The sequence below is a fragment of the Terrapene carolina genome, unplaced genomic scaffold (assembly GCF_002925995.2).
Source record: "Terrapene carolina triunguis isolate 2854851 unplaced genomic scaffold, T_m_triunguis-2.0 Scaffold67, whole genome shotgun sequence".
NCBI classification, from domain to species: domain Eukaryota; kingdom Metazoa; phylum Chordata; order Testudines; family Emydidae; genus Terrapene; species Terrapene triunguis.
Window position 1 is genome coordinate 32,682,424 of NW_020664418.1, and position 15,286 is coordinate 32,697,709.

Here is a 15,286-nt window from a genome sequence, read left to right on the forward strand (position 1 = left end):
ATGAAGATAGCTCACAGCAAGGAAGCGGAGAAACTGGTTTCCCCAACAGCCAGGATATGTTTATCACCCTGGACCTGGAACCAGTAACCCGCGAACTCACCCAAGGCGTGCTCCCAGACTCTGAGGGCACACAAGGGACCTCTGGTGAGCGTACCTTTGTAAATATTACACATGGTTTAAAAGCAAGCATGTTTAATGATTAATGATTAATTTGCCCTGGCAATCGCGGCCAGTACAGCTACTGGAAAAGTCTGTTAACGTGTATGGGGATGGAGCAGAAATCCTCCAGGGACATCTCCAGAAAGCTCTCCTTCATGTACTCCCAAAGCCTTTGCAAAAGGTTTCTGGGGAGTCCTGCCTTATCCCGTCCGCCATGGTAGGACACTTTACCACGCCAGGCCACTTTACCACGCCAGGCCAGTAGTCTGGAATCATTGCATAACAAAGCATGGCAGCGTATGGTCCCGGTGTTTGCTGGCATGCAGACAACATCCATTCCTTATCTCTCTTTGTTATCCTCAGGAGAGTGATATCATTCACGGTCACCTGGTTGAAATGGGGTGATTTTATTAAGGGGACATTCAGAGGTGCCCGTTCCTGCTCGGCTGAACAGAAATGTTCCCCGCTGTTAGCCACGCGGTGGGGGGGGAGGGGTGAAGTGATCATCCCAGAGAATTGGGTGTGTGTGGGGTGGGGTTGTTGGGTTTGTGCTGCATGTTAACCCGGAAACCGCAGCCCCTCCTTTTACATTGCAAATCCATTTTAAATGGCCAACCCAACGGGTCCTTGGTATGGGAAATGAGGGCACTGCCGTTTGAAACCATTCCCACATGTTATGAAGGTTAAAAAAGCCAAAAGACTGTGGCTTACCATGGCTGCCTGCAAGCCGAATTCAGTGGCGGGCTAAAGAGGATAGGTGGCGTCAGCTTGCTGACAGAAGGCAAGAGTCAATGCTCCGGCTGCTGGAGCATCAAACTGAAATGCTCCAGCGTATGGTTGAGCTGCAGGAAAGGCAGCAGGAGCAGAGACCGCCGCTACAGCCCCTGTGTAACCAACAGCCCTCCTCCCCAAGTTCCATAGCCTCCTCACCCAGACGCCCAAGAACACGGTGGGGGGGGCCTCCACCCACCCAGCCATTCCACCCCAGATGATGCCCAAGCATCAGAAGGCTGGCCTTCAATAAGTGTTAAAGTTTTAAAGTGCAGTGTGTCCTTTTCCTTCCCTCCTCCCCCACTCCTCCCGGGCTACCTTGGCAGTTATCCCCCTAGTTGTGTGATGAATTAATAAAGAATGCATGAATGTGAAGTAACAATGACTTTATTGCCTCTGCAAGCGGTGCTCGAAGGGGGGGGGGGGAGGGTGGTTAGTTTACAGAGAAGTAGAGTGAACCGGGGGGAGGGGGGGCGAGGGCGACACACAGAGGGTTCATCAAGGAGAAACAAACAGAAGTTCCACACCGTAGCCTGGCCAGTCACAGAACTGGTTTTCAAAGCTTCTCTGATGCGCACCGCGCCCTCCTGTACTCTTCTAACCGCCCTGGTGTCTGGCTGCGCGTAATCAGCGGCCAGGCGATTTGCCTCAACCTCCCACCCGGCCATAAATGTCTCCCCCTTACTCTCACAGATATTGTGGAGCGCACAGCAAGCAGCAATAACAATTGGAATATTGGCTTCGCTGAGGTCTATCCGAGTCAGTAAACTGCGCCAGCGCGCTTTTAAACGTCCAAATGCACATTCCACCACCATTCGGCACTTGCTCAGCCTATAGTTGAACAGGTCCTGACTACTGTCCAGGCTGCCTGTGTACGGCTTCATGAGCCATGGCATTAAGGGGTAGGCTGGGTCCCCAAGGATAACGATAGGCATTTCAACATCCCCAGTGGTTATTTTCTGGTCCGGGAAGAAAGTCCCTTCCTCCAGCTTTTGAAACAGACCAGAGTTCCTGAAGACGCTAGCATCATGTACCTTTCCCGGCCATCCCACGTTGTTGTTGGTGAAACGTCCCTTGTGATCCACCAGGGCTTGCAGCAGCATTGAAAAGTACCCCTTGCGGTTTATGTACTCGGTGGCTTGGTGCTCCGGTGACAAGATAGGGATATGGGTTCCGTCTATCGCCCCACCACAGTTTGGGAATCCCATTGCAGCAAAGCCACCCACTATGACCTGCATGTTTCCCAGAGTCACTACCCTTGATATCAGCAGGTCTTTGATTGCATTGGCTACTTGGATCACAGCAGTCCCCACAGTAGATTTGCCCACTCCAAATTGATTCCCGACTGACCGGTAGCTGTCTGGCGTTGCAAGCTTCCACAGGGCTGTCGCCACTCGCTTCTCAACTGTGAGGGCTGCTCTCATCCTGATATTCTGGTGCTTCAGGGCAGGGAAAAGCAAGTCACAAAGTTCCATGAAAGTGCCCTTACGCATGCAAAAGTTTCACAGCCACTGGGAATCGTCCCACACCTGCAACACGATGCGGTCCCACCAGTCTGTGCTTGTTTCCCGGGCCCAGAATCGGCATTCCACAGCATGAACCTGCCCCAGTAACACCATGATTTGCACATTGCTGGGACCTGTACTTTGTGAGAGATCTATGTCCATGTCAATTTCCTCATCACTCTCGTCACCACGCTGCAATCGCCTCCTCGCCTGGTTTTGCTTTGGCATGTTCTGGCTCTGCATATACTCCAGGACAATGCACGTGGTTTTCATTGTGCTCATAATTGCCGCGGTGATCTGAGCAGGCTCCCTGATCCCAGTGCTATGGCGTCTGGGCTGAAAAAAGGCGCTAAACTATTGTCTGACGGAGGGAGGGGCGAGTGACGACATGGCTTACAGGGAATTAAAATCAACAAAGGTGGCTGTGCATCAGGGAGAAACACAAACAACTGTCACACAGAATGGCTCCCCCAAAGATTGAACTCAAAACCCTGGGTTTAGCAGGCCATTGATTTCACGGCGGGAGGGGGAAGCAAATGAATACAGAACAAATCTGGTCCATCTATTTTTTACATCTTAAGCTGGCAGCAGACAGTGCAGCATGACTGATAACCATCGGCATCTTCTGGGTGCTTGGCAGAAGATACTGTACTACGACTGCTAGCTATCATCGTCAAGACAGTTCAATAGGACTGCTGGCAGGACTGAGTCTCCAGGAGACAAAACATGTCTGCCCAGGTGCCTCTGATTGAACTCACTGAGGAATATGACAATGACGGATACCAGTCGTAATACACCATCCACTGCCAAAAGGCAAGGAGCTGCTGCTGTGTAGCAATGCAGCCCCACGTCTGCCAGCACCCAGATAGCCGATGACGGCTACCAGTCATACTGCACCGTCTACTGCCAAAAGGCAATTAGCTGCTGCTGTGTAGCAATACAGTACCACGTCTGCCGGCACCCAGATGACATATGGTGACGGTGAGCTGAGCTGAGTGGGCTCCATGCTTGCCGTGGTATGTCGTCTGCACAGGTAACCCAGGTAAAAAGGCGCAAATCGATTATCTGCCGTTGCTCTGACGGAGGGGGAGGGGCCTGACGACATGTACCCAGAACCCCCCGCGACACTGTTTTTGCATCATCAGGCATTGGGATCTCAACCCAGAATTCCAATGGGCGCCGGAGACTGCGGGAACTGTGGGATAGCTACCCACAGTGCAACGCTCCGGAAGTCGATGCTAGCCTCGGTACTGTGGACGCGGTCCGCCGACTTAATGCACTTAGAGCATTTTATGTGAGGACACCCACACAATCGACTGTATAAAACTGATTTCTATAAAACCGGCTTCTATAAATTCGACCTAATTTCGTAGTGTAGACATACCCTGGGTGTGGGGCTCCACATGTGTAGGAGCTGGATTTTATAAAGTACTATGAGAATTAATGTATGATTTGATTTCATCTTGTCAGCCACCCTTTTTGAATAGCAGAAAGGAATGACAATCCTTATGACTAATTATGGTCATCCTTTTGTTTTAGAATAAGTTATAAAGCTACTATGGTTTCCTATATGTATTACAAATTAGGAAGTAAGAGACAGGATTCTCTATTGTGTCTATGTTAAGTAGATTAGAGGAACATTGAAGGCCTGGGTCTCAATGTAAATTGTCTTGGTTATTGATTGTAAAACTTAGCAAGGTTTAATTTGCAATGCCCTTTTGCTCAATATAAAATACTACTGTTTGTATTCTCAATCTGTTTGTGTGAATGAGGAATGTATGCATCAGGAAAAGATAAGGTGTGAAGGCCATTGTTATAGCCAGAGTCAAGGAAGGAGGAGTGAAGAAACTTAAAGAACATCAAAGAATCATCAACGCGCATCCATAATGAAGGGCAGATTGACGACCCTGAGGTAAAGGCTGGCACCCCTAAAGACAATTGATTAAATCGGGAACAAAGGACAGGATGACCCTCTCGGAGGTGTATTGGAATGTTTACACCAATTAAGAAGTAACCGGTCACAAAGTGACACAGCAAAATCCATAGGCTTCAACAGAGAAGAAAACCTATAAGAACAGGGTGCTTTGCCATAGGACTTTGGGTTCGTCTTGCCACACTCCAGGAGCATCGGATCGCGACCGATAGAACCCCGCTCCCCTCTGCGACCAATCTGGCTGGCCACTAGCTTGATCCAGACTCTGGACTGGTAACTATAAACATCACTGCAGGAGTGTGTGTGTGTGTGTGTGTGTGTGTGTGTGTGTGTGTGTGTGTGTGTCTAAAAAGCATATGCTAACTGTGGTATTCTCAATAAATGCTGTGTGTATTTACCTTCCTCTATAAAGATCCCGTGTGCTTTGTATAAGCATAACATATGCTGTTGTACTGAATGACAACAGCACCTGGAGGGTGTGCTGCTTGTCACAAGCAAAGCATTGTGAGACACAGCCCAGCCTGGAGAGTTAAGAGAGCACAGTGGTATCCCAATTCCAGGTTGTAACCTGAGATACCGTCACACACAGCTTTCTAGAAAAATCCGAGTTTGGTCAATTTAAGACAAACTCATCGATGTTATTTAAAAGGTGTCAATACACGTAATAGCTGTATTTACACACAAGCAATCTATTCCAGCACCTTGGGATGGGTGCATAGGGAAAAGTGGGTCTAGATTTCAAAACTTCTTAATCATGAGGTTAATATTAATCATGACCATATAAGTTCCCTGTGGCAACTATAATGATTGCTTATGTGGACATTATTAGAGAATTATTTTATATGTTTTAGCTTTCTTTCAAATGTAATTTTGGAGATAAAAATAAGGAGAGAACAACAATTTAAAAACTGTGAATCAATTCAATATTAATGCAATTTAGCATTTCCTGAAATGATAGCTGCAACTCCTACCAATTTGAAGTTTATTTTAATCATCTGTTTCAGTGCTTTGAATCCCCATTCTCCTTTTTCACCTTCAAGCTCCAAAACCTGAAATAGAAAAAGAATTCTTCATCAATAACCTGATGCTTATAAAGCTGACATGCAAGGGATTTTTTTTTAAAAAAGAGCCATTGTCTTTTTAAAAAAATTAATGAAGGTATAAAAAGAGGCCTGAAAGTTTTTTCCTGCTTGTTTTCTACCTGATAATCCCTGATTATGTTAGGGGACTTGCCGGGGATCTCAGGCTGTTGTTAATTCACACACCTTAACTGATGGGGCAGGGTGATGGATTTTTATCAAAGACTTCATTACTCCAAAATGTTAGTCACTGAAGTTAAAACAGAAACATAAGAAAATAGAGCTTTTTAAAAAATCTGATTAAAAATCCCTTCCTCTCTCAATTGCACAACATTTCACTCTTGATTTTGTGATGTAATCATTCCATTAGTTCTTCAGTCATCTTAGAGTCTTCCAGGTTAGACAAGAGCTGAATATTTAGTGTAACAAAAAAAGGAGTATTTCCCCCCCACACACCAATTAAAAAAACCCACCAGCAAAACAGAGGCTTTCTTTATACACCATAAAGAAGCCCAACAGGCCTAATGTTTTTTCCTTTACTGATCATCTTTAACACACCACTTTCTGGTGACAGTATGCATATATTAAGAATTTATAATTCATGTGAATGACAACTCTTCTACAGGTATTTTGTCAGTTGGCATTTATACACTTGAAACCTTTTACTCAGGATTTACTCAGCCTCCCAACCTCAAGCAAATACTCACCAGCAACCGCACACCATACAACAAAAACACTAACCCAGGAACCTATCCTTGCAACAAAGCCCGATGCCAGCTCTGTCCACATATCTATTCAAGTGACACCATCATAGGACCTAACCACATCAGCCACACCATCAGGGGCTCGTTCACCTGCACATCTACCAACGTGATATATGCCATCATGTGCCAGCAATGCCCCTCTGCCATGTACATTGGCCAAACTGGACAGTCTCTACGCAAAAGAATAAATGGACACAAATCTGACATCAGGAATCATAACATTCAAAAACCAGTGGGAGAACACTTCAACCTCTCTAATCACTCAGTGACAGACTTGAAGGTGTCAGTTTTGCAACAAAAAAAATTCAAAAACAGACTCCAAAGAGAGACTGCTGAACTCGAATTAATATGCAAATTAGACACAATTAACTTAGGTCTAAACAGAGACTGGGAATGGTTGGGTCATTACACTAATTGAATTTTTTCCCCCCATGTTAAGTTCTCCTCACACCTTCTATGGGTCATCTCGATTATCACTTCAAAGTTTTTTCTTCTGCTGCTACTGATAGCTCATCTCAATTGACTGGCCTCTTACAATTGGTATGCGTACTTCCACCTTTTCATGTTCTCTGTATGTATAAATATCTTCTGTCTGTGTGTTCCACTCTATGCATCTGAAGAAGTGAGCTGTAGCCCACGAAAGCTTATGCTGAAATAAATTTGTTAGTCTCTAAGGCCTGGTCCACACTAATCCCCCACTTCGAACTAAGGTACGCAAATTCAGCTACGTTAATAACGTAGCTGAATTCAAAGTACCTTAGTTCGAACTTACCGCGGGTCCAGACGCAGCAGGCAGGCTCCCCCGTCGATGCCGCGTACTCCTCTCGCCGAGCTGGAGTACCGGCGTTGACGGCGAGCACTTCTGGGATCGATCCGGGATCGATTTATCGCGTCTAGACAAGACGCGATAAATCGATCCCAGAAGATAGATTGCTTACGGCCGGACCAGGAAGTAAGTGTAGACCTGCCCTAAGGTGCCACAAGTACTCCTCTTCTTTTTGCGGATACAGACTAACACGGCTGCTACTTTGAAACCTTTACTCAGGATTGTAACCAATGGTAATGCATTATGTAAGAGTAAAGAAAATGGTTTTTCAATTAAGAAAAGACAATTGGATATGGTCTCTACAGCTGACAAACAAGCTAACGGAATAAAAATGTATTTAAAATTAGCAGTTTTGCAAGGATTAATTTGCAAGGATTTGCAAAAATTTAAAAATATCAGTTGTGCCACTGAACAATATATTTTCTCAGTATGGTATTTATAAGTTTGTAAACAATGTGGGAGTCAAGAAGTCTGATAAAAACTTATTACCATCTGTACTAATAAGTTACACTACTACAAAAAGTTTCTCTCAAAATTCCTGGAAACAACCTCATGTGGTAATATCAGTGGGAATTATTAATGCATCTTCAATATCAATACACCAATAACTTGAATCCAAGTAAATATTTTCATAGTAGATCAAATGTAATTGTGGGTTATAGCATCAACATAAACAAATAAAAGGGAGAACATAAAACTAAAAACCTTCTGAAAACTGCTCAATGCTGCTTTGGGATCATCCTCCTTTAATGCTTTGGAATTGTAGTACTGATTTTCCAGATCCACATTTGGCTCAGAGTTACTATCTTCAGAGTATTCCTACAGTTTAGGAAAAAAAGGAAAAACAAAATGTTATCACTGAAAACTGATATTTTCAATACACTTTCACCAAACTTAGATCTCTTAATACACTGAAACATAAAAACAATCTTGGTTGATATGAAACCTGTCATCTCACTAGAGCATCACTAGAATTCAGCCACCTCTAGGCTGAAGGGAATCAACCTATTAGTACTTTGATTTGCAGTGGGATGGGGATGGGGGTGGGACAGAGAGGAAGGGAGAGGATATGGTTAGAAACTCTGGCCAAAGCAAACTGCAATTCTTCTAAAAGGTGCTATATGATTCTTATTGTCCATGCACAAGACACTGCATGAGTTGCTGTCCACGTAGAGAGTAGAATGATTCAGCAATGGAAGATACAAGAGATCTACGCAAAGGAAACATTCCTATCCTTTCTACACCATGAAAATTCACACCAACACATGGAGGAAAACATTCAGCATGATGATGACCCCTGCTGTTTCTTTGCTGAGAAGCAGAAAATAATTGGGAGTGTGCAAGAGTTGCAGAAAGAAGGAAGTGAAGGAGTCCGTACACCAAACAATTTAATCTAAGGAATCACCCATAATGTGCACTGGCAGACACAGAATTTTCTATTTGCTTACTTTTTACACGCTATTCAGTTTTTACTGATGACAATATGCTAAGCAGTTTTACCTTCAGCTTCTTATGCACTAGCACAATGCTTGTGACAGTTACAAAATCAAACAAAAAAACGGACTTAAAAATATTATGCAAACATTTAATTTTATTTTAAAATTGGAATCCAACCTCTCCCAACACAGAGGTTAAATGCTGAGGATAAACTGCTTGACACTGTCTGTTTAAACCCTAATGACAGTCACCAGTACACTGCAGTGAGATGAACAATTCATTTTTTAAATCCATTTTATTTTATTTGCAAAAATGTTGGACTTCTCTTCCCCCACTGTAACTGCCTCAATCTCTTCCCCCATGTTAATTATTTTGTTCACTACCATGTTACCAGTGTTAATGAAGTCCTTCAAAAGAAAGGAGGAGGGAAACAAGGAAAAAAACAGGCAAAAGACAGAAGCTTAATATTTCTATATTCAGCTCACTTTCCTAGAAACTCAAACTCTTTCAATGTATGCCTTTTTTTAAAAAAATTGAGACTTCAGAACACTTACAATAAAGTTTTTAAATAGGGAAAGCAGCCACAGGTAAGTTACTAAAACTTATAGCCAGTCCAACTGTTATTAAATGTTTATATATAGCACTGAATAAACCCTTAAATACAGTTCATTTCTAATAAAAATAATTTTTTCTCCTAATGGAGCCATTGAAATGGATCACAGGGAAGTGTTCGATGTTACCACAGCTAGGTTTGTTTTTCTTCTCACTCAGTGAATTTTATTGCTTTCTGAGTACTATTAGTTTGACAGCACTGGAAAATGAACTGCTCTATTTCTAGATCAAATATAAGGTGTTGCTGTCAACCCAGAAAGCCCTAAATGGCTGGAAGTTCCTGCTTGAGGAACCGCCTCTCTCCTCATGCCATACAGCCACAGTGGAGGCACTTGACCTAAATCCCTCTCAATGTAAAAGAGAAGAACCTCATGGCAGAGCATTCCCTGTGAGAGGCCCTCTGCACCAGAACAAGCTCCACCTGCCCCAGTCTGTAGTAGTTCTGGTCTTCTGACCTTCATGGCACATTGCAAGATGCATCTATCTGAATAGGCTGCTGCTGAGGATTACATGGGGGAAGGCAATGGGGGGGAAGATGTTATGTTTTAAAGGGAGGTAAGTTCTGTTGGCAGTAAACTGCTGCTGAATTTTATTTTTGTAACTAACATCGGGGTGCCTAAAGTTCTGGACAGCCAATCCCTTTTGTTATTGTTAAAAATCCAAATACATATAACCACAGAACAAGTATAGCATGAGTAGCAAATGGCAGGCCAGCGTGTGGTGTGTTCCTCAACCGTGACATACAGGGAACAAACACCACTAAGAGTGGGGACATGTTGGTCTTTGGTATCAACTGTGACAGTGAATTTTGTGATGTGAACACACTGACCAATTTAATCCAAGATGCTCCCTTCACTACATGTAGACCAGCATAATTTCTAGTCCTTACTGACCTGGGTTGGATTTTAATAAGCAACCCAGAACAGAAAGGCTCAGTGTTCTCTTAGCTATTCCTGAGACATCCAGATCTATGATTTGCAATTCATATAGAAATATTATGGCAAATTAAAAAAAAATCTACTATTGATAAGGAGAGGAAAGATCAAGTAACCCATTACATATACTGAACAAACTCCTTTACTGACATTAATACATATTTTCTATTCTATCTAGGTTTTTATACAGCACTCATCACCATAATATCTGAGCAACTTCCAATAGTGCATTAAGCAGCTTGACAAGTGTTGCTTGTTCACAGAAGGAGAAGTATCTTGTTTTGGTAGGGTTTTTAAATTATTATTTTTAATATAAATAAACCTGTTGATATGTGTTAGCTAGAGAAGGCAAGATCAAAGAAATGTGCCTTACATGTGGAGCAAAAAACAGTAAGGGTTGTGATGGTCCTTAGTTCTTGGGAGAGTTAATTCCACAGTCTCACACCACCCCCAGAAAAAGGTCTGTCTCCCACACAGACCAGCTTTAATTTGTTGTGGAAGTTCCATTGTGCCAGAGAGCACATTTACATAGGGACTTCAATTTGGGGGAGAGACGGAGATGAGAAGGAACTTTTCCCTCATCTAAAAGGTTGGGGTTTTTTTTGGTGAAAATCCTGATATACAATTTTATGCCAAGAGGTGAATTCAAAATATTGCAATGTGAATTAAACCTAGCTACATCCTGTGCAAGACACCTCTGCACAGTATGTTCTCCATGTCTCCTGTTGTCATCTATGAGAAGGGTGTAAATCAGATCCATTAAGGACCCGTAAGACTCGCCCATGGCTTGTATGTGATATAATTCCAAGCAATAAGCATCTCATCATACCCAGGTCCAGTGAGATTATGCAGCTACATAAATTGTCACATAATAGTGGTTATTAAAACTTTCAATAACTGTGCTAGATAATCTAAAATTTCATTTTAAAATAAATAAAGACTTCAGCCCTCGTAACTGTGAAGAAAACCTAAAAATGTGACGCAAATGTTAATTGATGCCAGAATATCTGCCTCAGTTTTTAGACAACCGGAAACAAAAGCTCAGACATGCAAATAACTAATGTCGATTTAAATGCCAACATTAACAAATGATGATTGTGCTTAATTGATCAGCATTGAAATTGTTAATTTTGGATGTATTGGCAAGTGTTGGGGTATGGCGCAGTGGAATATCCAGCTGTTCTCAAAAGTTGGGTGGGGCATGAGAAATTCAAAACCGCCTCCCCAAATTTAAAAATAACGATGAGATTAATTCTCTTCCCAATACTAAAAGCAAAGCTCTTTTGGATACCAAAACCCGAAACTCCTCTCTCACACCTCCAATCCCCACCGTGCCCTAACAACTTCTACAATTCAGTTACTTAATATAAAATTAAACTGCCCCACATTTAAAGTTCACTACATGAAATAAAAAATATCTAAATACACTGCACAACAGTGTATTAATTAGACCAGGCAGAGGTTGGGGAACATCAATCCTATATAATTCTGGAGTTCCTGTTGCATAATTTAGGCCTAATGTCCTGCACAGGACAAAAAGCCTTCACTATAGCTTTAAAATCTTTAAAAATGCTCCTGTGTGTCTTCTTTCAGCCAACTGACACCTCAAGGAATAACCTATTGTCCTAAGAAAAATACAAATTCCCAGTGACTTCTTAACAGAACTAATCTTAACTCTTTCAGTATAATAAATAAAATCCAAACCGAAGGGAAATGGTGGTCTGAGCACACATATGCTGATGCTCTCAGACCTGCCCACCCGCTCTCCCTTGCTGGGGGGGACGAGGGGACCATTTTAACATTGTCTAGCAATCAGAAAAACGCATGCAACTTTAAACAATGGATTTTTTTTTTTAAAGTTTCATGACATTATTTAAAGGTTGTTCAATCAGACATTTGAATTTTCTGAAGTTAGCCAATTAAAAACAGGTTAAGTTGACCATGTTCCTCTGAAAGAAAGCATACTAACCCAATTCATCATGATGAAAATAAAAGCCCTATTTGGGGTTCAGTCTGACTAGGATGTGGTTCTTTCAAACAGCATTAATTTTATAAGTTAAATTACTATCTATTACTACAAACAGCCATTTTAAGAAAAGATCTTATTAAAGGTTAGTGATTAGTGATTAAATTTTCAGAAAATTCATTTCACCTAGTAAACTTGAAAAAGTTAAGCTTCAGCTTCTAAAATTAACAGTGATAGCAAATCTGTGGTGTTTTGGAAGAATGAAGCAGCACATGTATCTAATAAAAATTAAACTTATGCAAAAATTAATTTATATTTTATAAGAACCATGGTTTTACTAATCATTAATTTTTACAAAACTCCCATTTCTTTCCTCACATAAAAGCCATTGCTAAAGTTACAGCCTTTACAATCTGTAATTTAATAAGATTTTATTTGGACATATGCATAAAAAATTATTTGGTACAAAAGCTATTAATTCTGCATTTTGGCTTTATTGTATATTGTTTTACTTAATGTATATAAAACAGACTCACACTTTATAAAACTTTTTAACAAAAAAAGAAAAAGATGTAGAGCAGTGGTTCTCAAACTAGGGCCGCAGCTTGTTCAGGGAAAGCCCCTGGCGGGCCGGGCTGGTTTGTTTACCTGCCACGTCCACAGGTTCGGCCGATGGCGGCTCCCACTGGCCGTGGTTTGCCGCTCCAGGCCAATGGGGGCTGCAGGAAGGGCAGCCAGAGGGAGCCACGGTCAGGACCTGTTGGACACTGGCCGAGCACTCCTGCTCCTCTGCATTTAACCATGCAGTAGCCAAGCTGTCAGGTACAGCACCACCAGGTTCGGATGCAGAAGACTGCCGTGGTTTTGGGACAGCAGGTCCGGCCTGAGTGGTAGCTGTAATGGAGCAGCCACCAAGAGGTCCAGAAGCATGCCGAACCAGTGCTGGTGCAGCCAAGCCTACGCTATGAGGATCGCCTTCGCCCTATCCTGCTTGATCTTCAGGAGGACCTGTGAAGTAATGGCACTGAGGGGAAGGCGTACAACAGAGCCCCCGACCACGGAAGTAGAAAAGTGTCCAACAGGGAGCCTCTGTCAATCCCTGAATTGAGCAGAAAGCGTGGCATTTCCTGTTCTGCCTGGACACAAACAAGTCCACCTGGGGAGTCCCCCCACTTCTGGAAGATGATGCTGAACACTTTCGGATGGAGGGACCACTCGTGGTGAGACGAGAAGGTCCTGCTGAGGCGATCTGCCAAAGCGTTCCTGGCCCCGAGGAGGTGTGCAGCTATGAGATGGATGTTGTGTTGTACACAGAAGTCCCAGAGCCTGAGGGCTTCTTGGCAAAGGGCAGATGATCTGCCTCCGTCTTGCTTGTTGCTATAGAACATAGCCGCTATATTGTCTGTCAGGACCTGGGCCACCGTGCTTTCTATGTGAGGTAGGAAGGCTTGGCGGGCCAGGTGAACCACTCCGAGCTCCCTGATGATGTGTCGGGAGCAATCGGGACTCGACCAACGGCCTTGCGTACTGACATCACCCACCCCAGGTCCGAGGCATTGGAGACGAGGGTCACCGATGGGGACCGAGCCACGAAAGGAACTCCCTCCAACGCTGATGCAGGATGTAATCAGTGGTGAGCTGGAACCGGTTCGCACGCACCGGTTGTTAAATTTTGAAACGGTTTTAGAACCGCTTGTTAACCTGCTTCCCTGCGAGGAGGGGGTGCTGCGGCTTTGTTGGGCTCCGGACAGGAAGTGTGTAATTCCTCCTCCAGCCGTCGGGGGCGCTGTGCTGTGGGAGCCATGTGGGCCACCGCCTGGCCCTGTTGCTGCTGTCACTCCCCCGACCCCTGGGGCTCCTGGTGCTGCCTGGTGGGGCTCCTGGTGCTGCCTGGTGGGTCCCCGGCTGCTCTGCTGGGCCTGGGCTACGTCCTGCTTCTCGGGCTGCTCCGAGACGCTCTCCCCGAGAGTACCCGCCCCTGCCACACTCCCTGCCCTGCCCACAGCCAGCCCCTGCCGCACCCGCTGCCCTGCCTGCCGCCAACCCCTGCCGCACCCCCCTGCCCAAAGCCAGCCAGCCCCGCACTCCCCTGACAACCCCTGCTGCACCCCCCTGCGGCCCTGCCCGAAGCCAGCCAGCCCCACATACCTGTGTCTCCAGCCAGCCCCGCACCCCCCTGCCCTGCCTGCAGCCAGCCCCTACCTCCAGTCAGCCCCTGCCCTGCCTCCAGCCAACCCCACACCCTCCTGTCTCCAGCCAGCTCCGCACCCCCTGCCTCCAGCTAGCCCCGCCCCTGTCTGCAGCTGGCCCCACATCCACTGGTGCCCTGCAGTTCCCAGGGCAGTAACCCTGCACACCTGCTTCAATGAGGGGAGCAGGGAGCAGCTGGGACCCACACATGTGCACACCCTAGGGTGACCAGACAGCAAATGTGAAAAATTGGGACGGGGGTGGGGGTAATAGGAGCCTATATAAGAAAAAGACCCAAAAATCGGGACTGTCCCTATAAAATCGGGACATCTGGTCACCCTAGCACACCCCCAGGGAGTGGCGGGGACCCACACATGTGAAACGGCGCTCATTTCTAGTTCAGGACCATCTTTTTAAAAAAGAACTTTAGGTAGGGTTAACATACATCCGTATTTTCCCGGACACGTCAGGCTTTTTGGTTCGTAAATCGCCATCCGGGAGGAATTTTTAAATTTTAAATACGGACATATGGTAACCCTATTGGTACAAAAAGTACATACTGTAGCACATCCCTTAAATCAGAACTTCTTTATAGGGAACTGGTTGTTCAGATTTTGGCAGCTCATCGCTGGATGTAACCTGAAGATATTACTTCAAGCACCCAGCAGTCCAAGGTCAGCCGAGACCAAGCCAACCGGAAGGGGCGCAGGTGGTTGAGGAAAGAGCGGGAGGGTGGATCCTGGGAAGTGACTAGGGCACCGTCCTAGAGTGCACCCTCAAAATGTCTGCTTCTGGCCTCCTTGGTTCCTGGGTGGGCCAGGCTGAGCAGACAAATGGGAAGATGACGGGTGTCATCGCTTAGGATAGAGACAAGGGGTCTTTCTCATGTAGGTGCTCAGCCGGGGAGTCCCCCAGGACCTAGACTGGGGAGGCAGAGGATGGAACGGCTTCCTGGCCTGCTGAGGGGTATGAAGGCCCAAGGAGCGGAGAGTGGCACGGGAGTCTTTAAGGCCATGGAGCCTTGAGTCCTGAGCTCAGAGAAGAGCCCTGCCCCCTCAAACAGGAGGTCCTGAACGGTGGCTTGCATCTCCTGGAATAACCTAGAGGAC

The 15,286-nt window shown here is 44.9% G+C and overlaps 1 protein-coding gene across 2 annotated transcripts in view; it reads right to left on the reverse strand.

Annotated features, from left to right (window-relative positions):
• The window catches only part of COPS2 (COP9 signalosome subunit 2), a 48,443-nt gene that overhangs the window by 18,778 nt on the left and 14,379 nt on the right, over positions 1-15,286 (reverse strand). For both annotated transcript variants that reach the window (XM_024200532.2, XM_024200524.2), the window contains exons 2-3: positions 7,743-7,856; positions 5,340-5,417 (exon numbers count right to left, since the gene is read on the reverse strand). In XM_024200532.2, coding sequence (XP_024056300.1) covers positions 5,340-5,417; positions 7,743-7,856 — 192 coding nt within the window. The remainder of the gene's footprint in view (positions 1-5,339; positions 5,418-7,742; positions 7,857-15,286) is intronic.